Raw genomic sequence first — 26,610 nt, forward strand, 5'->3', positions numbered from 1 at the left:
ATGATTTTTAAAGTAACATCTTTATCCAGTGTTTACAGAACCACATGCTATATGTACTAAAAACTTTTTCTTTCTGTGTAAACTCAATTAATTCCTATTTCAAGTTAATCTATGTCTTGTTTCAGTTTTTGTAAATGCTCCCTAGTCCCTAATATTCTAATACGAGTCCTCCATTACCTGAAACAACGATTCTTGGAGTCTAAAATGCAGATATACAACACAGGAGATAATACAGTGAGAAAGTGATCTGAGAACTGGTGGTGGAACACTATTAGTAACTATGGGTAATAAAATTCAAGTCAGATGAAATGGGTACATTGTGTATTTAAGAAATAAAACAGACAGCCAGTATCCTTAAAAAAAAAAATTCAAAGCCTGTTTAAAAATGAAAATTACACCACTTCAATCTAATTTTCTCTCGAAATCTGCCAGGCAAAATATGTCCACTCAAAAGAAGAAGAAAGTTTTTATAAATTACAAAGATGTCACGGATTCCAGAGTCTTTATGAGAAGAAAGAAAAAATGGAAAATTTTATAAACAGTGACACCAATCATGTGCAATTTCTGAGGATCTCCTTTTCCTGTGTGAATCCCTTGTTCAAAAATAATCTGAGATGCTGAAATGAAAAGCTTGAACACTGGAATCCATACTTAATGGAAATTACATGATTATACATCATTCAAACAATTTTCAAATTGCCTGATGCATAAGTTATCTCTCTAATTTTACATTGTTTAATGAATGACAATTTCAGTTCATGTATAAAAGACTAGAAGAATATATTGCATGTAACTAGAATAAACTCACCTGCCTATAGCCAAGAAAAGACTTTTACCTAAGCAAATCGTGAAGATGGGAGTTCTAAACTGGCTCACCTTATTTGTAATCAAATTACCATAAACGCTGTGATTCAGTAAAAGGTGGATTAAGCTATACTACAGCCAACAAGTATATCTGGTACAGCAAAAAGGTTGCTGTGCATTCTGATTAGTTGGTATCCATAATGACTACTATGAATATCACCCAGAATTAAAACATATCCCTAAAGATGACCCAAAAAATACAATAGTCCCCCCTTATCCTGGGAGAGGTATTTTCAAAGACCGCCCCCCCCCCAGTTGATGACTGAATCCACAGAATAGTATCAAACCCTATACATCATATGTTTTTTTCTTATATAACACACCCATGATGAAGTTTAATTTAAAAATTAGGCACAGTAAGGGATTAACAACAACAACACTAAAATAGAACAATTATAACATATATTGTAATAAAAGTTATGTGAATGGCTTTGGGGCCATTATTAAGTAAAATAAGGGTTACTTGAACACAAGCACAGCAATATCAGGTTTGTTGATCTGATAACCAAGACAGCAATCAAGGGACTAACAGACGGGTAATGTGTACAGTGTGTGTGTGTGTGTGTGTGTGTGTGTGTGTGTGTGCGCGCGCGCGCGTGCGTGCGCAAGCGTGCGTGCACTATACAAAGGGCTGATCCATGCCCCAGGCAGGATGCAGCAGGGTGGATTGAGATTTCATCATGCTACATAGAACGCTGTGCAATTTAAAACTTACTAGTATGAATTGCTTATTTTTGAAATTTCCCATTTAATATTTTTGGACTGCTATTGACCACAGGTAACCGAAACCATGGATAAGGAGGGACTACTGTATATAGTCAATCACAGCATTGAAATCACATGACAAGATTCTTCACAATATAAATTCTCATGATTAAAACATTTAGAAGTAAAAAGTTCATTTTTAAGAGGAAAAAAATTTTCTTGTAGGGTCTTTTTATTACCTTCTTCTTTAAATAGTTAAATTGAAACCATATTTCTTAGAAAAGTGTTCCATTGCCTTTTTACAATGCCTGAGGGGGAATAATTTCAACTAAAAAAATCACCTCCATTTTCTATCCCAATAGCTCAGCATATCATCAACCTAAAATGAAAAGGCACCAAGAAATCACTTCGTATTTATTCTAAATTAAAACAAAGTCACACACACAAAAAAGAAAACAAAACAAAAAACTGCCCCACTCCTTTAGATACACAGAGAATTAGGAGACCATCTTCCAACACAGTGCTAAACTGTGCATACTTTTACTGCAATGTTTCAAATAACTTTTAGAGGCCTGAGACTAAGAACAGTTGCTGTTCCTAATATATTTAGATTTTTCTCTCATAAGTTTATATTTTTTCAAAACTATCTTTCCATTTCTCACTTTGCTGCATTTTCTCTTCTCCCATATTTCAGATTCTACCCAATCTATTACAGACCATTCCTGTTCTGCCGAAGTAATGGCGAGAACCTTCATCTCAGCATCAAATATTGTGCACATGCTCGCCATGCAGTGTCTAATTGCTACAAGATAACAACTACAAGGTAACAACTATAAGTGTGATACTACTTTTAATGTTAGGTTTAGTTAGGGAGTGCTTTAGTTTTTATTAGTGTATGTGTTTTTTTATTAATCCACAGACTTGAAAACTGAAAATTTCATCAGTAAAATTCAAATTTACTCTAGACAATGTCAGATAGCTATTTTGATTTATTCTCTCAACAAATAAATTCACTGAATATATATTTGATTTCAACAAGGAAGAGAGAGATAGAAACATCAATAATGAGAGAGAATCATTGATTGGTTGCCTGTACACCCCCTACTGGGAATCCAGTCTGCAACCTGGGCATGTGCCCTTGACCAGAATTGAACCCAGGATCTTTCAATCCATAGGCCAACGCTCTATCCACTGAGCCAAACCAGCTAAGTCAGAAAACTTGGATTTACTTGTTATCTCTACCACTTACTGGCTGTGTCAATTAGCCATGTAAGTTAATTAACCTTCAGTTTTTCTCACCTGTAAAATTAGGATAATATCTACCTCACAAAAATGTAAGGTTCAAATGAGGCCATCTATGTAAAAGAATAATAGTATGGTATTTGTTAATAATTAAAGCAATTAGAATATTGCTAATAAGCCATAAAACAAATCTGTTGAGATATGTATCACAGAAGAAAATTCAAATATTAGTTCTAAATGGATGGATCAATAATATAATACAATCTAGCCTTTCTTTCATTTCTTCCTTTGGATTTTAACCTCAAAGATACCAAGTTTTCTATTCCTTTTGTGAGCTTTTCAAATGAAGTTCTGTGTCTTTTATTAAATGTAGTTTTATGAAATATTAGCATGCATTTCTGTGTAACTGGATACAAAGGGAAGGGTGAATATGAAAGACTACAAGAACAATATAGATAAAGGTTATCTACACTAATAAAAGAGAAAGATGCAAATTGACCATACCTTCGCGACACCCACTAGCCAATCAGGAGTGACTATGCAAATTAACCCAACAAAGATGGCAGGTTAATTTGCAAATGCAGGTGCTAAGCAGCTGGGGGTGGGGCAGGATGCTTGCATCATCGCCATGGTGACAACGCAGGCATTCCACACCGCCCCAGCCGCTCCAGGCCTCTGGGCAGTATCTGAAGGAGGAAAGGTGGCTCTGGGCTGGAATGGCAGCCAGGGGAAGGAAGGTCCATTCTTGCACAAATCTTTGTGCAATAGGGCCTTTAATACTTAATAATCAGGAGAAAGATAATCCACTGATTTTGAAGTGAATATTTGTTGGCATTGCCTACAGGCATCTAATCCTCCTTTTCAGAAAATAAAAACAAGCTAGTCGTACTCTGGATGAAACTGTGTGTTCATAAGGAAATGGCCTCTGCTGCCCCACAGGATAAGGCATTCCTCGGGCCTGGAAACAGTAATTTCTCCAGGTCTGGGCACATGAGCGAGTCCAGGCTAATAAAGACAGAGGAAACTCAATTCTGGGTCTTTGTTCAACTCATGAGAATATTGAACTTTTCTTCCGCTTACCTAAGTATGGTAATGATGTGAGCCTGAGAATGTCAGGGGGTCTACCTGAGAACACAAAGAGCCTAAAGATAAAGCCACCTCAGAGGAGACAGATTGAGAGATGCATCTAGGGAAAGGGGTGGGATTTGCAATCTGATTCAAGCTGCTTACTGGGGCCATATGTTCCATTGTTTGCTTAAGTCAGTTGGATTAGGTGTTCTATCTTTTGCACCTCAAAGAATACAAACTTATTTAGGTATTGTTTGCAAGAGAATGGGTAATCCTGATTTTTCCCAAAGTTTGATTCATATGTGTGGATGACGTGTTGTGTGTGTGTGTGTGTGTGTGTGTGTGTGTGTGTGTTTAACTTAAATTTTATTTTTCAATTACAGTATATTCAATATTCTTGTATTCATTTCATGTGTACAGCATTGTGGTTAGAAAAATCATATATTTTAGAAAGTGATACCCCTGATATTTCCAATACCCACCTGGCACCATACATAATTATTGCAATATTATTTACTACATTCCCTATGCTGTACTTTACACCCCTGTGGCTATATTGTAACTACCAATTTGTACTTTTAATCTCTTCACTTTTTTCACCCAGTCCCTCAATTCCCTTCCCCTCTGGCAACCATCAGTCTGTTCTCTGTTGGATGCACATTTTTTAAAAGTACTAATAGCAATGGATTTCTTTTAATGTGTATAAGAAACACATGAACCTAACAACAAATAATCCCATTATTTCATAGATACCATTTCTTAGGAATGAAACTGAAGTTTTAAATAATGACTAATCCTATCTAATAATAGACAAATATGCAAATTGACCATACCTCTGACACACCCACAAGCCCCGGCCACAAGCCACGCCCACCATCCAATCAGAGCGAGTATGCAAATTAACCCAACCCAAGATGGCTACAGCCACAGAGAGCAAGGTTTCCTAGGTAACAGAGGAAGCCAAGCTTTCCGCCTGCCCTTGCCAGGCCTAAGCCTCCACTCAAGCTACAAAGTTTCAATTATAGAAGGTAAACAAATTCAAACAAATGGCGGCAGAATGGAGCTTGAGAGAGCAGGCCAGGGTTGCCGCCGGCAACAGGGGAAGCAAAGCTTTCCGCACACCCTGGCCGGGCCCACCCGCTTAAGGCAACAAAGTTTCCATTATAACCCCAACACAAATGGCTGCCGGCCTCGGAGGGAGCCCCAGGCTTGGCTCCGCTCCAGGCTACAAAGTTTCAATTGTAGAAGGAAAATAAATTCCAGATACCAGGGCCTCTGCTTGGGTTGCCAGGGGACGTGGCCGGCCTGCAAACCACCACAGGCCCCTTGCTCAGGCCGCCCCACACCCCAAGGGAACCTCTGCCTGATCCGGGACGCCCTTCAGGGCAAACCAGCTGGTGCCCACCCCTGTACCAGGCCTCTATCCTATCTAATAAAAGAGTAATATGCAGATTGATCATCACTGCAACACACAATATAGCTGCCCCCATGTGGTCAAAGATCCTGCCCCCATGTGAACACAAGATGGCCACCACAAGATGGCCAGCAGGAGAGGGCAGTTGGGAGGCACCCGGCCTGCAAGGGAGGGCAGTTGGGAGGCACCCTGCCTGCAAGGGAGGGCAGTTGAGAGGGACCAAGCCTGCAAGGGAGGGCAGTTGGAGGTGATCAACCCTGCAGGAGAGGGCAGTTAGGGGTGACCAGGCTGGCAGAGGAGGGAAGTTGGGGGCAAACAGGTTGGCAGCAGAGTGGTTAGGGGGTGATCAGGCTGGCAGGCAGAAGCGGTTAGGGGCAATCAGGAAGGCAGGCAAGGCAAGCAGTTGGGAGCCAGCAGCCCTGGATTGTGAGAGGGATGTCCGACAGTCGGACATCCCTCCAGGGGTCCCAGATTAAAGAGGGTACAGGCTGGGCTGAGGGACAACCCCCCTCCGTGCACGAATTTCATGCACCGGGCCTCTAGTAACAGATATAAAACACTAACTAAATGCTATTAGTAACATAAAGATAATAAGAATCCTAAAGGTGTAATTGAATAATGTGGGAAACTGAGTTATTCCGAAGTTGGGAGAGAACAATCTACACCCGCTCAGTCTTCTGCATACCTATGTCCCTACTACTTATAAGTCACAATGAAGTAAAGGCCAACTTAAAGTGGGGTATCCAGTAAAAAGCATGGTAGTGTTGCACATAGAGAAACGGGCTGCTTAAGGGAGGAAAAGGAAAATGCAGATATGAAAATTGTCACATTAAGTCACAGTCCTGTATAAAGTCTGCACTGCTTCTGAGGTGCTGCTATAGAAGATAGCCAACTGCATGGTACCAAGAAAACAGCCTTGGCTGGATTTGAGTTGGTGCCTGGAGATTTGGAGCCTCATTTCAGTGCACAGCTTGGCTTCCAGTCACTGGCAGAGCCTAGTGTGCAGGTCAACACTTTAATCTCCTGCTCTGCCCTCAGGGAATACTGACTAACTCTTGCTGAACAACTTTCTCAGGTGTGAGCACAGCATCTTTAGCACTAGGCAGAAAGACCTGGAAACTGGAGGCCAATTTTATTACAAATGAATTTGTCACAGCGTAAGTGTAGGAGTTGACTCAAAATGTAAGCCTAGAGAACTTGTCCTTTTTTTTTTTTTTAGTTTAAAGTCAGAGAATGCCAGGAGAATTCATTTGGTTATATATTTGAAGTCAGAAATAGAAGCAACCTTTATTATAAATTGCACTAAATGTTTCAAGAAGGGCTAACTTGTCCAATTTCAGTTTCAGTATCATCTAAGCCAGTGGTTCTTAATTCTGGCTGCTTAAGATAATGTATCAGATTTTTTTTTTTAATGGTGATACCAAGACTCCATTTCATCTCTATTATATAAGAATCTCAGGTGGTGGGGGTATACTGGTAGGTCACAGAATATTTTGTCATTGTGTTTGGAGTGTGCTGTGTAAACACATTAATTTTTAAAACTATAAACAATTTAAATATAACAAATTTTTAAAACATTTAATCACCTTTATTTATTTATTTTTTGTTTGTTTGTTTTTGTTCATCCTCACCCAAGGATATTTTTCCATTGATTTTTAGAGAGAATGGAAGAGAGAGGGAAAGACAGAGAGAAACATCGATGTGGGAGAAATACATCAATTAGTTGCCTCCTGCAGGAGCCCTAACCAGGGCCCGGGCCAATGAGCCTTTGACCGGAATCGAACCTGGGACCGTTTGGTCTGCAGGCTAATGCTCTATCCACTAGGCCAAACTGGCTAGAGCTAAATATAACGATTTTTGTAGCTGTTTTTTTATTTTTTAACTTGCTTTTTGTAATTTTATATCATGGCTCTTTTAAAAAGAAATGGATGTGACTGGAGCTTCTCTTGACATCTCAAAGGCCCTATCTCAGGTTCTTATTCAAATCTCGTTCTAGCCCATCTTGGCTAATTTTTATACTATTTACCTCTCTAATATCTGAGTAGCTCCTCCTCACTACCAGTGGATTAAAGGTAGCCACACAATTTCAGCATTCCTATCATGGCTAGCTCTGTTCTGCCTCCCCTTAAACCTGGGCTGTCCTAGGACTACGCTGACCAATGAAATATGGTAGAAGTACTGCTGTTTCAATGCTAGACATCGTCTTTAAGAGCCAACAGTCGCCATTTAAGAAGTCTGACTACTATCCTACTGGAGAGACCACAGGGAGAAGTCCTGAGATCATGTGGGAGGGAAAGAGTTCTGGCTGTGCCCAGCCTTCCCGTCATCACTACTGACATGCCCAGCATGTAGTGAGGCCATCTAGAATCTTCCACCCCAGCCCAGCTCCCAGCTGAGTGACCCCAGTGAACACCAAGTGGAGCAGAAGAATGTCCTGGCCAACCCCTCTCTGAAGTCCTGACCCACAATATTGTGAGATATACTAAAAGCGGTGTTTGTTTTAAGCCACTGAGCTTTGGGGCCACTTTGTTATGCAGCAACAGGTAACTCCGCGAATGTGGTCCCACAGACCAGTAGTAGCATCACCCAGGAACTTATTACAGATGCAGATTCTTGGGCTCGACCCCAGACCTACGGGCCACGGTCTGCATGTTAATAACATCCCTAGCTTATCTGCATATATGTTTCAGCTTGAAAAGCACTGGGATAGCCTCCCTATAACTGTCTGCTTCCCAAATCAAGTGACTGGAATGAGCACTCTTGATTGAAATCAAATTCCACACGTGCTCTGTGCAAGGCACCAGTTAGGTGCTGGGAGGATGAAACCTCTCATGGCCCTTCCTGTTTGTCCATTTGGTTACGGCCCTTTTTGGCAGTGTTCCTTCATTCCTCAGAGCTACCCTAACAGCTCCTTGAAGGGCAAACCAAGTCTTAAACAACTTTGAAATTCTCAAAGAACCTTTCACAGAACTGAGGTTTTAAAACTCATAATTGAATGGATGGAGGAAGGCAGTAAAAAGAAAAAAGCTGCACCACCCTGCTAAAAATGGAAAAAGAGTATCTTATGTCTATTTTTAATAGATTAGGTTAAAAGGAAACAAAATGGCATATTACTTTTTACTTATTTCTATTTAAGTTTTCCTTTGCATTAGCACAAAGGCCATTATTCAATCAAGTGTTAGTAGCTCATTTAGAGCAGTTAGCTATGTAGTGTCAACTACAGGAGTTATTAACACCAACTATATCCCATATTAGGTTTTAGGCATTAAGGATATAAAGGTGAATATAAAGACCCAGCCCTGCCCTCAAGGTGCATAGTCCAATGAAGGAAATGGATTCACAAACATATAATTTCAAGATAATACAGGAAGGTATATATAATTTCATAATTGGTAGGAATCATAAAAAGTTCCATATAATCAATCCATTAGTTTAATACTTGAATCTACAGGAGACTATCTAGTGTAAGAATCATTAGTGATGGGAACTCTCTTCCTCTTAAGGTGTCCCAGTGCATATCTGAATAGCTTAAAATTCACTGTTTTCTTATATTGAACTAAAAGTCCAAATCCCTTCTACTTATCGGTCCTAGGCCAGTGGTCGGCAACAACAGTACAACGATTGAAATTTCCTTTGAGAGCCAAAATTTTTAAACTTAAACTTCTTCTAATGCCACTTCTTCAAAATAGACTCGCCCAGGCCGTGGTATTTTGTGGAAGAACCACACTCAAGGGGCCAAAGAGCCGCATGTGGCTCGCGAGCCGCAGTTTGCCGACCACAGTCCTAGGCCATTCGTCACAGAAGCAATGCAAAACATGTCTGATGGCCTCTCTCTCCTTGGAGGTATAGAAGCCTATGAGTGAAGAGAATGGAAATGATAAGAGAGGGATCTGAAGTAAGCAGATGGGAATCATGCTAAGTCAATTATCAGTATAAGAACAAACTGAAGAGAAGCAAGCAAACACACAAAACATAAAATAAGTCAGCACTGTTGTGTACATTTCCTCAGCCGTGTCATGCTGAATCAGACCAGGGCACAGAGGGAGGTATACAGATCCAGAGCCTGAGACAGGTTAGTAGAAAGCACTCTGATTTTATTTATTACTATAATAACTACCTCATGGCTATCTACTGTATGCCAAATCAGGAACACATTTAGGGAAATACGACTAATCTTTAGAAATAACTTGCTTATAAAAATGTTTCTTCTCGGTTAAAAAAGCCTCCTAGGGTGACACATACACATAAACCTTCTTTACAAAAAAAGTCATCTTACCTTTACAAACTTTGCAACAGCTATGAGACAAGGTGATCTGTTGAGACTCTGGACAATCCAAAGCTGGACAGCCTGCACTCTCAACCAGCTTCATGGTCTGCTCCTGTTAGACAACAGAAAATAAATCCTGCCGACTTCTGAAGTAGGACTTACTGAGAAGTTTTCAGGTCCGGTATCTGAAAGGGCTCTTCTGATATAAAACTAAAATTTTCATTCTGAGAACCTCTGCATAGGCCACGGGCTCATTAATGATCTTAAATCACAAAGGGGGAAAGCCTTTGAAATGGACAATCAGCACTTGGAAAGCACTTTAAAATGGATACTGCCGTCATGCCTACAATATGCCAAACATGATAATTTTCAGGGTAATCCTGAAAAATTCTGCTGGTTTTACAACACATTTGCACATCCAGATGACAATGTGGCAAAGACACAGCTTGAATTAGATCAACAGCTCACTGGAAAAATAAATAAATAAATAAAAACTGAGCTTTTTTACATTCTCATTTTAAAATTTTCTAAACTGTTGCAAGGAGATTCTCACAGGTGACTCTGTAGAGGAATATTGATGGTCTCCCAACAAAACTATAAGGGGAATGGCCGGATTCATATCTCCTGAGAATGAATGCCTAGAATATTTCCTGGCACGTATTTGGTATTCAAAAAATCTTTCTTAAAGAGATGAGTAAATCAATGTCTTATTACAGTTCTAGCAATCAAAGTAGATAAAATCCTTCTCAAGGAGAAACCAAAATACGAAATACTTTTCTGATAAATGTATTAGCCCTGCTCTCAAAGCAAACATTTGGTTTCTATACTGTCAATCTCTAAACTCTGAAGAACTGGGTCATTAACTATGTTATATTATGCTTACTGGTACATAAGTAATAAAATAACTATTGGAACTTGCAGGCTTCCATTTAATGCTGCTCAATACACTAGATTTTTAGTTATCATTTCTGTAAGAACTGCGTTTATGGGAGAAGTACTCATTTCAACATCTCCCTCTTCCCGGTTTATATATGAAAAAGACCTTCAAATCATAATCTCTTATCAAGAAAGTGGCAGGCCATGCCCTGGCCTGTTTTGCTCAGTGGATAGAGCGTCAGCCTGCAGACTCAAGGGTCCCAAGTTTGATTCTGGTCAAGGGCATGTACCATGGTTGTGGGCACATCCCCAGTAGGAGGTGTGCAGGAGGCAGCTGATAGATGTTTCTCTCTCTTCGATGTTTCTAACTCTCTATCCTTCTCCCTTCCTCTCTGTAAAAAATCAATAAAATATATTTTTTTTAAAAAGTGGCAGGCCCAGCCAATGTGGCTCAGTAGTTGAGCATCAACCTATGAACCAGGAGGTCACGGTTAGATTCCTCTCCTCTCCGAAATCAATAAGAAATATTTAAAAAGAAAGAAAGTGGCAGGACATGTATATACAGTGGAGTCAAATGCTAGTCTTCCTTTGACTTGACAGCAATATCCATTCTGGTAATGTTATTTCCAGAGCCATGGTGTTTTTCTGTGTTACCCATACTCCCAGGACACATTTTCAAGGCCACAAAACTGACAGCAAAGGAACAAAGAAGGATTAGATTTGACAGCCCAGAAAATGGAAGCATAAGAGAGCTGCCAATTACGTAGAGGTGTAAATACAGAAGCTAAGGGACCTGAGGGAAAAGAAACAATGGAAGTCCTTACTGTTCAGAATTTAGTCAAGTACTACAAAAGCTTGTGATAATCTGGGATAGCTGTGCTGTATAATCAATAGCCACCAGCTCCATATAGCTCTTGAACACTGCAAATGCAGTAAAATACATACAAGATTTTGAAGACGTAGCATGACTCATTAAGAATGCTATATATATTACATGTTAAAATAATATTTTGATATATGAAGTTAAATATGGAAAATATAAAAAATTTAGCCCAATAAAAATTACATTTGTTGTTCATATCATGTTTCTATTGGACAGCACAGCATTAGAGGGTAGGAAATTGTGCCTTTTGTTTGAGCAAATAAAATATTTACTAAGCACCCAGAGTTGTCTATAGAGACTGCTCACTAAACCAATTTAAAGTTAAAGCATTTTATAGCTATTTTTAAAATCAACTATCTCAGTAAATTTCTAAACCACGATGATCAGTATTAGGAAACACAATGGTCAGATAAAAAGAATACACATACACACATGAGATAGAAAACTTCAGACACCCTTGAGAATTTTAAATTTAGAGCTGATATTTCAAAGTTAGAGTTCACCATTAGAAACCAGCTAAGAAACGTTTTCCACTTTCCTTAAAGTGACTTTTCTCTGATTCTGTTTTCTCAATTTGGAGTAACTCAATTTCCCTCTAATTCTTACATGTATAGTGGGATCTACTCCACTCAAAACAGCACTGGTATGAGATAGAGAACTAGGCCACCTTGAAATACAGTTAAGTAATTCATGCTAACAGTGTTCCTATGCCTCAACTCCCACATCAGAGGAGACCCCATTCAAAACCAAAGGAGCAGCTAGAATACTTTACAATGAGCATGAAGAAAGCAGAGCTTTCATATTCTAGAAATCAAATCTGTCACAGTCTTGCCTCATTATGTCTCCTCTTTGCTTATCCCAAAAGTCGTTCAATTTAAGATGCCTGAAGTATGTAGTTGGCTTTTTTCATATTCAATTATCTTCGCAAAATTCTTAGGATTTTCCTTTCTCCAACATTTAAAACTCATAAATGTTTGCAGTTTATTGGTGGTGCCAGCATGGTAAATCATTTAACTTAATTTTCTACATAACCTAAATCATCCCCAAAATTCATGTATGGGAGGTATTTAAAAGGGAAAATTCAAATTCAAATAGAAATGAAACCTTAAAGCAGAAACTTTATGTATAGACAGTTTCCTTCAGGTAGAATGTGGCTTGAAATATGTATTGTCAAGAAATATAACATTATAGTTTATAAAAGGCAAATATGAAGAGTGTTCTGAAACATTGTTAGTTTTTTAATTAGCAGATCAAGAAGCAGAGTTAAAAAGAATTGAATTTGCTTCAGAAGCATACTTCAAGAGGCCAAGGCAGTAAATTTAAAAAGAATTCCCCTTCAAATCTTGTAAGATGTTCCTCCCAAAGGGATTAAGATTAATATCAGCCTCATCTCTATCTAACAGCTAATTCTTTTTAGGTAATTTTTATGTTTTTTTTTTAATTGGATTGGGTGATATTTCTCACAAGGGTCAAAACCACAAGTGACAAGGAGCTGTCTATCTTTAGCTACATTTTCTTCAAAACAGAAAACAAGGAGCTGATTTGAATTTAGAAAATATAAGATAACTTCATAAAACTTTAAATTGACAAAACAGCATTTTTATATATTGCTAAAAACATTTTACAACTATTAATTTACATGTTTGCAAAATAATGGGAATTTCGATATATTTGAACTCTAATTTATATCTTAAATTTTCCCTTAGATGTTTTAAAGGTATCACAGGGGTGAGGTTTTAAGGAAACATTGACTGTGTTAGTACAACTGAGTTTTGAAAAACTCATGAAAAGTTTTCTTACCTTGCACTCATAGAGAACACATACTCCAGACGAGGAATAGACTGTATGTCTTTCTCCTTCAAAGTAGGTTCGCCCTTGAAATTGGCATATTGCTTTGGGGGGAAAAATACATATATATTTATTTTTTATTTTTCATTAAGAAAAATAGTTTCCAAGTGTTCAGATTATTCTGCAACAATAGTTTTCTGTTCTCCTGCCTTTTCACAGTGTTTGAGTAACTATAAATCTAAATTCAATCTAACATAAAGCACATGCAGGGTCAAGTTACCATCATGCCCTTTGAGTTCAGAGAGTAAAATAAGCTACAGAAAGGATAAGTGGCAACAGCAAGTCAGAATTAGACTCTGAGAAAGGAGTGCCCATAAACAGACTCTCAGCCAATTATCTGCCATTAGATGATGTCTCACATAGGGGAATATTAAGCAGGTGCATAGGGTGGCTCCAAATGAAGCCACAAATATGAGGAAAGTTCATTTGTTATATTCCACTAGAGGCCCAGTGCACAAAATTTGTGCACGGGATGGGGGTTATCCCTCAGCCCAGCCTGCACCCTCTCCAATCCTATTGGCCTAAACGGGCAGTCGGACATCCCTCTCACAATCCAGGACTGCTGGCTCCCAACTGTTCGCCTGTCTGCCTTCCTGATTGCCCCTAACCACTTCTTCCTGCAGGCCTGATCACCCCCTAACCACTCTCCTGTCAGCCTGATTGATGCCTAACTGCTCCCCTGCCAGTCTGATTGCCCCTAAATGCGCTCCCCTGCCAACCTGGTCACCCCTAACTGCCCTCCCCTGCAGGCCTGGTCACCCCTAACTGCCCTCCCCTGCAGGCCTGGTCACCCCTAACTGCCTTCCCTGCAGTCTTGATCACCCCCAACTGTCCTCTCCTGCAGGCCTGGTCTCCCCCAACTGCCCTCCTCTGCCAGCCCGGTCACCCCTAACTGCCCTCCCCTGCTGGCATGATCACCCACAACTGCCCTCCCCTGCAGGCCATCTTGTGGAGGCCATCTTGTGTCCACACAGGGACAGCCATCTTGTGTGTTGGAGTGATGGTCACTTGCATATTGCTCTTTTATTAGATTTATAGGATTATAGGAGTTTCAAACAGAAAATTCCAAAGAAGCTGAATTAATTTCAGCACATGCATGTAAATGTCATATCATAGGTTGGTATAATTTTATGTTTAAGTACATATGGGTTAGGGCACCCTATTTAGGATGTTGAATCTGGGCCTGCCTTGCTTCCATCACAATTAAATGCAATTTTGGAAGAGAACTTCACATTCGATGGGGAAAACATCAATTTAATTAGTGAAAATGTATAGAAAGTGTCTAATAATTCTTTGAGACTTTCAAAACATTTACTTAAAATTCATACAAGTGTTTAGCCAAGGGGAATTGTGTGCTTGTTTTGAAGGGAATGCTTCACACTACCCAGGATGACTCCTCACCATAACAGAGGCCGATTTTCCCTGAAGCCATTGAGGCTTAACATTCAATATCAGTCTCTAGCTTAGACCCCCTTCTAAGACTCTGAACTAACTTTTGTTTTCATAATTTTGTGTTGTTTTTCTCTGAAAGGATGGCACTCAGCATTGTAGAGACTTGGAAGCTCTACAACACCTCCATCACCTCAAGCTAATTACTTCAAAAGACCAGTAGAAATTATGACAGGAAAAGATTCAACAGTCTGTTAGCCCTATGTACAAAATTCAATGTTCAGTTTTAACTACATGAATTTTACAAAGTCAACATATATGTTTCCTTTAAATTTCATTGTAAGACTAGAAGAAACATTTTTTATCTTCAGAATTTATATATTCCCATGACTTTGAATGTATCAAGTTGCACAGAATAATTTTTAATAAGGAAATTAGATGTACTTTCTATTAATAATATTAAATATATATATGGTTATACTACAAATATTCATATTTAAAGCATAAACCAACTTTCACCTTGGCTGAAAAATTAACTGATTATTTATGCACACTAACATAATGGAAAGTATGCATATTTTTTAAATGTCATCCTACAACCAATCTCCTTGCTCAGCTTTTAATAATAATTTCACTATATAATATGTATCAGTGGCGAATTGATGTTAAAATTTTGGAGCACGCTGGAGAAGAATACAACTCACATGCATAAGTTATACTACTTAAAAACTGGCTGAAGCTTGCTCACTCATGAATATTCAAAATTAAACTACAGATTTGTCAGCTGCATACTATCTGTCATGTGAATAAAGAGCATGTGCATTTACTTAATGAACCTGATTATAAAATATATCTCTCCAACATGTAATTTTTAAGTGTGTTTTCTTTCTCTTTTCTTATGAGATTCAGTAACCTCAAAATGCCAAGCTCTGGCATGTGTTCAATTACACTTAATAAGTAGCACATTTTATAAGATAATGAGAACAAATAAAACTTTCATACTCCCATTCAGCACCTGCCATTCAAAGATTTCTAAGACTATTTACGACTTGATAACTGCAGCCTAATTAAGTCCAAGGGTATGTTGAAGGAAAACACGGATGCTCCAAGCCTTTCTCGGAGCAGAGAGGAAAGGAAGCCCAGTAAAAAACACAAGGGTACTCCTCATACAAAGTCTTATGATAATTTAATATTCAAGCAGAGCAGATGGACCGTCTGTTCTAAACTCTTAATTCAAAAGATTCAAATAGGCAACTTGTGGGACGATAGGGTACCAAATGGAGCTTGGCAGAGGGCGGAAGCGCAAAAACAAATGAGATCACCATTGCTTCATATCCTTCCAAGCAATGAGCACAAACAGGGTGAACTTGGCTTAGGGAGAACCCAAAGTGACAGGTTTCGGTCTTGAACTCAGAAAATCTATCATCTTTCCTAAAAATACTACAAAAAATCCTGAAAATGCCACTAGGATGGCCTTCGGACTTAGGAGTAGATTGAAGGGGCAAAAGTCATATTTATTTATTAATACATTTAATAGACATGTACTGAGCTCCCACTCTAGGTCGGTAGTCTGCTAGGTTCTAGGATTCCCAGATGAATGATCAATATTAAAATAAGTGCACTTTATGTACTTTACATATGTTTTACTTTGATTTTAGGAAAATGAAAAGAAATGCAGATTCTTATGTTCAAGAGAACTAATAACAATAATAATAATTTATTGGGGGGGGGGGAAGATGAATGAGACTAACTCAGGCCCTCACGATGTAGTAGGACAGACTGGCGCATACACAACTAACTACGACGAAAGCCAAACTGAAGTGCTATAATTGAGAAAATCATAAATTATAATGTTAGCACAGAAAACTGAGTAGTGAACTTCTAAGAGGGGACAACTAGCTAAGGGTGAGGAAACAAATAAAAGCTGGTGCAGCCAGACTCTGGCAAGTGGGAAGTCATCTTCACCCTAGGGCTAAGGAACTAGGAAAGGAAACGGTTTTACTGGAGCCCAATGTGAGGCAGTTCCGAAGGAGAGGCTGCTGAGTGAGAGCGTAATCATGGGACACTAAGCTACTGCCAGAAACACAGGCTGGTGCAGCGAAGGAGCAGGGAAGAGACGTGGCCAACTCTCTCTCCTCCCGCTCCTCCTGCCTTCCGATTTCCTGCCTGTGCCTTCCATTGGCAAACCCTATCCCATGCCAGCTGGCAGGGAGACCAGGGCGATGCAGTCTGCAGAAATCTGGCTCCTGGGGCACAGGCCTGGGAAGGGAAGGAGAGAGCACCCTGGGAGTGAGAGAAGAATAACCAGCGCAGGTGGCTGTCATATAAATTCACTTGAGAGCATGAAGAGAGGTCAGGTTTACAAGAATAGGTGGTTTTGAAGGACACGAGAGAGTGCAACACAGAACAAATATATTTTAAGAGAGAGAAAAAAAAATTGAGACATTAAAAAACTGCAAATCCACTATCAGGAAAAATCCAGAGATTTTCAAAATGAGGTCCATAGGTAGGCCAAAGGCAAGAGGAAGGAACTGAGAGAGAGCAAGTGTGCAAACAGGCAGGAATGCAGAGTAGACCTACGACCCGATTTTAACCAAGGCCCCTGCAAGTATAAGGAACAAAGCCTGAGAAATAATAATAATCACAGAATAATAATCACATGGCGACCACAATGACTGCGAGAAAGTCTCTAGAATTCCCTAATGGAAAATGTACTTGCCTGCTGACCTTTTCCTAGTAGAGTATAAAGCAAGGGTGGGGAACATGCGGCCTGCAGGCCATAAAGGCCTGCAAAATCATTTGATCTGGTCCTGCCAAGGCATTAGGGGTGAGTTAATTAAATGTTTGACCAAATAAAGCAGGCTAATTTTTAAATAGATAACTTTGTATGATCTGCAAATCCTATATAATAAAAGCCTAATATGTTAAGTGTCTAGTCATCCAGTCATCTGTTCAACCAATCAAAGCATAATATGCCAATGATATGCTAAGGCCGCTCAACCACTCGCTATGACGTGCACTGAGCCAGGGGGTAGACACTCCGACCAGTAGGTTAGCTTGCTTCCAGTGTCCGGCCGATCGAGACTGAGCGAGATGGGCCAGACATGCCTTGGAGCCTCCCGTGTTCCCTCCCATGGTCCCTCCCGTGGTCCCTCCCGGCTGGCCAAACTCCCATGTCCCTCCCCGGCCTTGATCATGCACTGGTTGGGTCCCTTGGCCTGGCCTGCACCTTCTCACAATCTGGGACCCCTTGGGGGATGTCAGGGAGCTGGTTTTGGCCCGATCCCACTCAACACAGGAGCTGCCCCCTGGTGGTCAGTGCGCTCCCACAGAGAGAGTACCCCAGATTTTACAAAGCGCGACACTCTATCCACTGAGCCAAACTGGCTAGGGTGGTATCAGAGATCTTTAGATTGTTTAAGCCATCTGTAAAGGACAGAATTGTATTTAGTAGTAGTTTTTATATGGTGATCTTTGAAATCTTAATTTCCTCTGGGAGAGCTCTTAAACATCCCAGGTACAATTGTAGTTATTTCATTCTGAGCCAGCATGATATTTGAGAGTGATTGATACACAAATCAAAGCTGTTGGATGAGAAAATATCTCATTAACTGTAAATATGCATATTTATATTTTAGCTTTTAAAAATGCACAAAAATGCATTCACAAGGGAGTCTAAAATTCTGTGGAGTTAAACAAAAAAAGCAATCTAAAAGTGTTCTGATATTATTAAAAGATTCCAAATAACTGCGCTGCATTTATCCAGCCCATAACCTTTTTTGTAATATGGACTCACTTGGAGTCAACTGTTAACAATTTGGTTGTAATAAAAAGTCTTGAGCACTCGCAGCTATAAATTAATTTTTCGCTCTCCTACAATGCTTACATCACTTTTAGGGCACTCAACACATTTTCCTTTTCTCTAGGTAGTTGTATACTTTTTAAAATCTTCCTCCGTAAGAACAGGGACACCAACCGTCTTATCTCTGGATCAGACACAGCACCTGGCACTGGCGCTGAATAATGAACTCTAAAGGTTTGTTGTTGTTTTTTTTAAGTTCTCTTCCAGCATCCTGTTTGATGAAAAGCCTGAAAACAATTCAACTGGACCTCTCTGAAATTCACATTTTCCTTTAAATATGGCCTTTCCTTTGATTTTGCCTCTCGTAATAAAGGTTCTGTAAATTGGGTCTCCCAGAAATACTTTGCCCTTTCGGTAATTTGGCAGCTTACTTTCCACTGCAGTAGAGCGGAAGCGCCTGAAATGTGAGCAGGTTTGTCTATTGGTGAGTGTGAGGGAAAGGAGCTGGCTACTATTATAGCAGTAACTTGCTAACAGGAATAACAAGAGAGCATGTACAACGGAAATAGGCTTCGACCATTTGATGACAAAGCCTCCTTCCTCCACATGAAACCAATTTTCTGAAGTCAGTGCTATTTAAAGTGATCAGAATTTCAGATTATTTAAATAATACGCAAATTCATTAATCATACATAATCGCTTCCTTTAACAAGAATCACATTCATTTGGGGGGAATTTCGTTGTTTGCAAAAATAATATTAGAGTTTAGGAAATGAGATCATGAAAGTAGATGCACAACTTTCTTTTCTCATTTTTTATATATCATGTCCTTGGGCTTCTGAAGGACCTACCCACGAGTGCTTTTCCTAGGGGATCTTAATTTAGGTCAGTAGCCTATTCTTCCAAAAAGAGAAGCAGCCCTGAAACACCATAAATCTAGCAGAAGTGAGGGGTTAGGAGGCAAACGACAAAAATAACTTCCAGAACAGAACAAAAGCAAAAATTTCTAACACCCTGTCCAGATCAGCCTTTGGTTACAGGGGCTATATATCCTGGGAAAACAAGAACTGGATATTCAAAGGATATGAGCAGAAAGGCTAAGTTTACTAGTATAGCTACAAGGAAGAAGGATCCAAATTTAATTTATCCATTTAAATTGCAACGAAGTATATTCTGAAATTCTTTTCATTTAGCTACCTTTCCATCACTGGCTTTAGTGTTGATCCTGGCTTAGATAGCATAGAATGATGTCTCTAAAAAAGACACGGTAATCAACTCATTTAATCTCCTGGGCATACGAAAAATAAATTTAATAAGTGGAGGTAGAGATTTGGAGAAAAACATAGTATTCATGTTCATACATGAATACCATTGCAAGTGACAGGACATGAACACAACACGAGGTGACAGGTTTTATCACTTTAAAAGAAAACATAACATGTAATATAATAAGGAAACGTTCACACGTTGTCAGTTTCAAAGCCAGGGCTAGAATTCATCTGACAGTCTTTCCGTGTATCTTTCCTCACCACTAAAAATCCAATGAACTCAGGCAAAACTTGAACACCTAATCTTTGGTTTAATTTTGTGGAACATTTTCCAAAACAGCCGGCACCTTTTAGACACATTTTCCCCCCAATATTACAGTGAAGGAGGTATTGAGCATAGAAATGTTTTATAAATTGTAAAGCATGATTCTTTTCATTGTAAACCACACATTAGTGTTCAATTAAGACATAACAAGTAAAGACCCTGAAACCGTGATTGCACTGGTTTAAAACAGCCTCTGATGTTTGGGCAAAACAAAGGGGGAAAGAGTTTTTTTGGGGAGGAGGGGTAGCTCTCTCAGGAGGACATATTTTAAATGCAGTTTCCTGAGAAGTATATGGCTAACTCCTTGCATTATGCCACGCATCTGGGCCAAGGGAAGAGAAGCAGCACAGGTTAAAGGGAGCCAGATCCGTGGAGAACAAGACATGTAGAAGGCACAGCACCCTGAGGACAGAGGAGGGCAGAGGGAGCAGCAGGGGATGGACAATTTTTAAAGTGTGGTTGAGAGGGAGCAAGAGAAAGGAAAGCACAGAACAAAATAATTTCCTAAAGACTTGCAGCGAGAGCAGCAACATCTGGTGAAAATGAGACGCACTAATGATAACCTTCTGTCCGCCAGCCACTGTCCTGGGAAGGCGCCTGCTGCCTTCGAGGAGAATTCAGCCTCGCTCAGGAAACATGAACATAAGGTCAACGAGCTGCAGCCGTCTCAGAAGCAGTGTTGAAACAGAGAGGAAAGCAAAGTCTTGCAAGGGTGGGATTGGAAATGCATCAAGATGAGGAGCATTTGAAAATGGGCACTGAACGAGCAATGCTCTATGATTTGAATGAGAGAAAGATGACTCGTGATATATTCAGATAACAGAATCAGATAATGATCATAACGTACTCAGTGCCTGATCCTAATGAACATCTAGTCAGGATCCCTGTATCAACTGGAACTGATTTATTATAACTGATTTTCTATCCCATGTATATGCTCCCAACCTATTGGACCAACAGTTCTCAACTGTGGATTCATATTACAAGAACTTGAAGAACATTTAAAACTCTACCCCCAAGTTGCATGCCAGATAAATTAATAAGATTCCTGAGGGTGGGACCTGAGACTCTTTATTTTTAAAAGGTGTCGAGGTACAGCTAAACTTGAAAACTATTTTACTGTGCAGGGAATAAAGAACTAGGAAAAGAGAAAAATACAATTAACATTTAAATGGGGACAATCACATAGATATTCAGTAGAAGCCTTTTTATCCTGTTTTCTGAAGAGGTATTTGACCCATTGCTTGAAAAAAATCAGTTAAAGTGAGAAATCATAGACAGCAATAAATATGTACCGTAAACATTTTAATTTAAAACACAACTCACACACATTCAACAATGTTTTGAAGTAGAACACTTTTCCTTAATGCAGATTCTTGTGCTTCACTGGTCTTGATTAAATAAATAAAACTTACAATTTGTTGTCTACAATTTCTAATGTTTTGTTTTTTATTTAAGCAATCTGAAGAGGAATTGTTCTAATACTGTTTTCTTCCACAACATTTTACCATTGTCTTAATAACATCTAATTCAAGAACATATATTTTTAGCAGTTTGAGTTTATCAGCTTTCCTCAAAGCACTCAATTTTTATTTTATTTTTAAAAAGTATTTCTTTTCACACACACAGAGTTAGAGAGAGAAAAGTCATGGACACTATAAGACTGGAGATTGAAACTCATTAAATATAGCTGTGTTGTATTTTGGGACAAAATATTTGTTAAGACATATCACTTTTCCTATTTTCAAACGATTTTCCCTCTCTGGGGCCAATTAAGTAAAATTTTCTACAGCTATGCTAAATAAAACCTTGAGGTTAAAATGTTAAACACATTTAGTCTGGAAACTAAGAATTAAATTATCCCAAACTTGACATTTCTCATAGTAATCAGTCAAAATTTGATCACATTCCCTCCAAAAGTCTCCAGAATTAAGAAGTGAAAGGGCTTCCCATAATCTTTCTTACCTTCAAAGATACTATCATATAAATTGCTATATTTCTTCTCACCTCCATTTATAAAGAAGAAAATTAAGGAAGTGTTCATGCTCATCTTCTCAATAAATACTGAGTAGCTACCGTACGCCGTACACTGCGCCCAGCGCTGGGATCACAGTGAAGCATCCATCTTACATAAAAACTGCTGTTTGAAATTTTAACACTGCTATTTTGGCTTCTGTAAATGCTTGCTTGCTTAAATAATAAGGAAAAATAACACTACTCCTATTCCAGAGAGGCCATAAACTATGCCCCAGACAGAGTTGTCAGTGCTGGCACCAGGCCAGGCCTTAAGATATGGTCTCATGGCCCCTTCCCAGCACACAGGCCTTCTTTCTCAGAAGGCCCAGAAGTCTCATTCCAAATTTGGGAGACAAAGAGCTAGAAAAAGTATAAATAGAAAAGGTTTCCTCCATGTTGGGGGGCTCAGAATTTGAAAGACATACTTTTCTCTGGGCCTGCGCATAATTATAATTAAAATGTAACTCCCTTTCTCTAAGCGTTGCTTGGTTTTTCTCCGGTCTTCTGTAACAACAGCAGTGAACAGGTAGATATGGACCGCACCCTCACAGAATCTACAATATAGAGGAGGATTCAAGGATAACCTACCAGGCAAATAAACAATAATTGCAGATAACACTAAGTAAAGAAAACAGGCAAGAATCTGAGTACTGAATAACTTCGAGGACATTTTAGATTTGATCAGGGAACATTTCAGGTTGGTCAGGGACTACCTCTCTGAGGAGATGAAATTTTAGCTGAGACCAAAGCTAAGAGGAGCTAATATGAAAAGAATGATGGGGGAAAACTTCAAAAAGAGGTGGAAATCAGTGTGGCTTAAGTTTTACATTTAGGTTTATGATCCATTTTGAATATGTAGATTGGTGTTTTTATGAGTTCCAGAAAATTCTCAGCCATCTTCCTCCCCTCTCATTTTGGGACTCGCATTTAAACATTCTCCTACACCCTCCCTGTGTTCTTCCTCCACTTCAGTATCTTCCTTCTTTTAAAAAACTCTTTTTTCTGACCCCTGGATAATTTCTCATGACCTATTTTTCAGTGCACTAATTCTCTATGTATCTCTGCCTACTCTGCTACTTAATTCATCTGCTGAGGCTATATTTTATTTCCATTGATTGTATTTTCATTTCTAGAGTTTCTGTTCTTTTTTTTCAAATTAGCTATTTTATGTTTTCTGATTGCCTGAAGATGAACCCAGACTTATCTTATTATTTCTTCAAACATAACAAGCAGACTTGTACTATATTAAGTATTGCTCCATTTTAATCTGGCATCTTTGCTGTCAGTCTCTTTTGTTTGTTGTTTCAGGCTTCATGTCCTGGCAATACAGCCTTTTGGAAGTTCAATTGTTTGTGATGAGGGTCATCTTATATATTTAAGGCCTTTATTTCTGCCTCCTTTCTATGCTAAGACCACTCCAAACCCCTAAAAAAAGGAAAGCTCAAAATTTCCAAGAATGAACACAATTCCTCACAGCAAAGGTAGCTTCACTGATTGTTTATTTCACTGTGCTCTCTTCTTTGGGTTCTTTTCATATTTGGTCTGGTAATATCTTGCCATTTTATTCAACTTTTTGATGTTTTTAAATTTTTTTAAATATTTTTATTCTCCTTTCTTACTTTCAGAAAAGGTTGATTCAAATAACTTAGTCTTCCTTTAACCAGAATAGAACATTCCATTCTCAGCTTTCATCATTTGTGTGTTTTTACTTTCATCTTTTTAATTGATTAAAAATAGAATAGTATAAATGCTCTGCTGAACACTGATGTTCAGATTAATCCTATATAATAAAAGCTTAATATGCAAATCAACCAAACAGCAGGCTGGTCAGTGGGGGGTGGGGATGGCGTGCAGGTGGCACCAGACCAGCCAAGGCGGGTGCCAGTGGGCAGAGGGAGGGGATGGAGATCGGGGGGCGACGAATGGCAGCAGCAGGGTGATGGGGGGTGGGGCCAGCCACTCGCCAGCCAGTGCCATCCCCCAATCAGCCCGCTGGTCACCTCCCACGGGGAGCGGGCCTAAGTCGTCAGTTGGACATCCCCCGAGGGCTCCCAGACTGCGAGAGGGCACAGTCCGGGCTGAGGGACGCCCCTGATTGCACAAATTTTTGTGCACCAGGACTCTAAATAGATACCCCATAGTTTACCAACAATAGTTATTATCTAATATTTCAGAGTGAAGTTGCTTTTTTTAACATACCCTTTTTTTTTTGGTATTTTATTTTACTCTAAGTCTCCCATGTGTGGTTGCTAAATATCTGTTTCCTTGGTTATGCATAATTGCTCAGAATACAGCAATATTGGCCATTGTAATAATTGGATCAATCAAACGGTGTCAGCCAGCACACATTTAGTTCACAATCAATAACTACTTATAATAACGAAACACCTGTTTTGTTATTTCATTGCTAAAATTATGCCTCTTTAATAGGTAGACTCGGTATTTATTTAACCATTCCTTCCATATTCCTTTCCAATTTTTCATACAGGACATCGCTAAAGATATTGGTAGTTATGTTAATTCCAAATCACCTCCTTTCCTGTAATTGTTGTTTTTTTTGGCACATATTTTTTATCGCTCTGCAATAATTTTCCATGATAAGTACATGAATCCAGCACTTACAGAGCTTTGCTACTTGGCTGCTTGACAATTTTTATCGACCTCAGTCATTAAAGGAGTATCAGCCCACAGAGTATCATTCTTTCACTGATTTTTATACATGGGTTTTGCTCTTCATTAATTGCAGATTGTCATTTAATTTTTAAACTAAGTCTTCCTCTACATCTCTGCATATCCACCCTCAGTATCCAAACAGGATAAAATTCTTGTTCTCCATGCCCTCCTGACCCAATTAAAACCCAGATACAAATGAGGACAAAAAGGACAAAAGGATGGCTACAAAGAAATGTGTTACCAACTACAAGCTAACAAGATAAAAATATAGACCAGCTGCAGAGGGACTCAATAGTAAAGTTATAGGAACTGGCTGCTACTGTTCAAGGAAGACCTTATAGCAAATCTGATTTATTCAAATATATTCTCCTTTGGGAAATCTTCTGTGAATCCCCCAAATGAGAGAGTTTTCCTCTACTCTATCAATCCACAGCACTTTCTACATATCTATAACATGGTACCCAGCACATTATACTGTAATCTATCCCCTTTCACTGAACTGTAAAGTTACTATGAAAGACTAGTATTGTGTTTGCATCTCAAGCATCCAAATCAAAGCACGAGATGAAATATATAAACAAAGGCCCATGCATTTTCCCCTCAAAGGTGTTTTTAGAAAAGAAAAATGACTATTCTTTATGTATCTAAATGATATGAAATATGAACTTCCTAGAACATGTACAAATATCAAATTAGAATTTGTTTGGTAAAAATGGCTTGTAGTGGTCCTGGGGGTTGACTCAGTGTTGACCACCTATGCCCACAGGACAAATCCACTTGCACTTATTTCTATGCAGCCTGGGAACTAAGAATAGCAGTTTTCACATATTTAAATGGCTGATGAAAACAAGAATAATATGTTATGACATATGAAAATTGTATGAAATTTAAATATTAGTGTCAATAAACATGATTTTATTGTAATACAGCCTTGCTAGTTGTTTACATGTTGTTTATGGCTATTTTCATCCTACAAAGACATAGTATAATAGCTACAAAAGAGAACATGTGACCTGCAAAACCAAAAATAGTTACTGTTTGGCCTTTTACAGAAAATAGTTTTCCTATCATTATTCTATCCAAGTTATTAGTCTAGATTAAACATGGTAACACAATTGCCTTTGCTAATGATAAGTTCAGCATTGAGCATGAGACCTAATTTTGGTCAATGAGAAATGAGGGGAACCTATGAAGAGACTTCTGGGAAAAAATGTCTTGCCCTTAAGAATGATCTACAAAGAGCCAATGCTTCCTTTACCCTCCTGGCTGTAATTTTTGGAATTGTTATAGTCACCTTACTATGATCCTGCAAATCAAGCCAACACGCAAAGGAGGATAGAAAAAAAAGCAGCAAAGAGAAGCAGAGATGAGAACCTAGCATACCTTCCCTGAGTTGCCTTGTCTGTCAAATGAATATGAGCTAAATATTCTTTAGTATTAGACTTAGTTTCTTCTGTACAGTTACCAGTTGGCATGCAGGTATCCCTCTGCAGTACTAAGGGAAAGTCTAAAATTCACACGTGCCTCAGTTTTCTGCTTGTGCCTTAGAATTTCAGAGAGGCAGGATATAGTCAACACAGATATGAGGCGGGCAACATGTGTCATGGCCATAGCAAATGGACAAGAGATCAAAACTATGATCCAGGACTGATATGGATAATTTAGGCATATACCCAAAAAGCTCAAAAATGTTTATTTGCAAAGATATTTGCCCCTCTATATTCATTGCAGCATTATTTATGGTGTCCAAGAGATGGAAAAAACCCAAGTGTCCTACATAGATGATTGGATAAAGATGTGGTACATATATGCAATAGAATACTACTCAGCCATGAGAAAAGATGAAAGACAATCATTTGGGACAACATGGATGGACCTTGAGAACATTATGCAAAGCAAAATGCAAAGCAAAATAAGTCAGAAAAAGCTAAGAACCATATGGTTTCACTCATATGTGTGATATCAAACTG

General features: G+C 38.9%; 1 protein-coding gene across 1 annotated transcript in view; it reads right to left on the reverse strand.

Annotated features, from left to right (window-relative positions):
• NELL2 (neural EGFL like 2) overlaps positions 1–26,610 on the reverse strand; it is a gene marked incomplete at its 3' end in the record, with an annotated part of 320,606 nt that overhangs the window by 173,383 nt on the left and 120,613 nt on the right. The window contains exons 10-11 of the mRNA XM_079775779.1: positions 13,120–13,211; positions 9,570–9,672 (exon numbers count right to left, since the gene is read on the reverse strand). Of these exons, the coding sequence (XP_079631905.1) occupies positions 9,570–9,672; positions 13,120–13,211 (195 nt within the window). The remainder of the gene's footprint in view (positions 1–9,569; positions 9,673–13,119; positions 13,212–26,610) is intronic.

Source organism: Cnephaeus nilssonii, assembly GCF_951640355.1.
Source record: "Cnephaeus nilssonii genome assembly, chromosome: 6".
NCBI classification, from domain to species: domain Eukaryota; kingdom Metazoa; phylum Chordata; class Mammalia; order Chiroptera; family Vespertilionidae; genus Cnephaeus; species Cnephaeus nilssonii.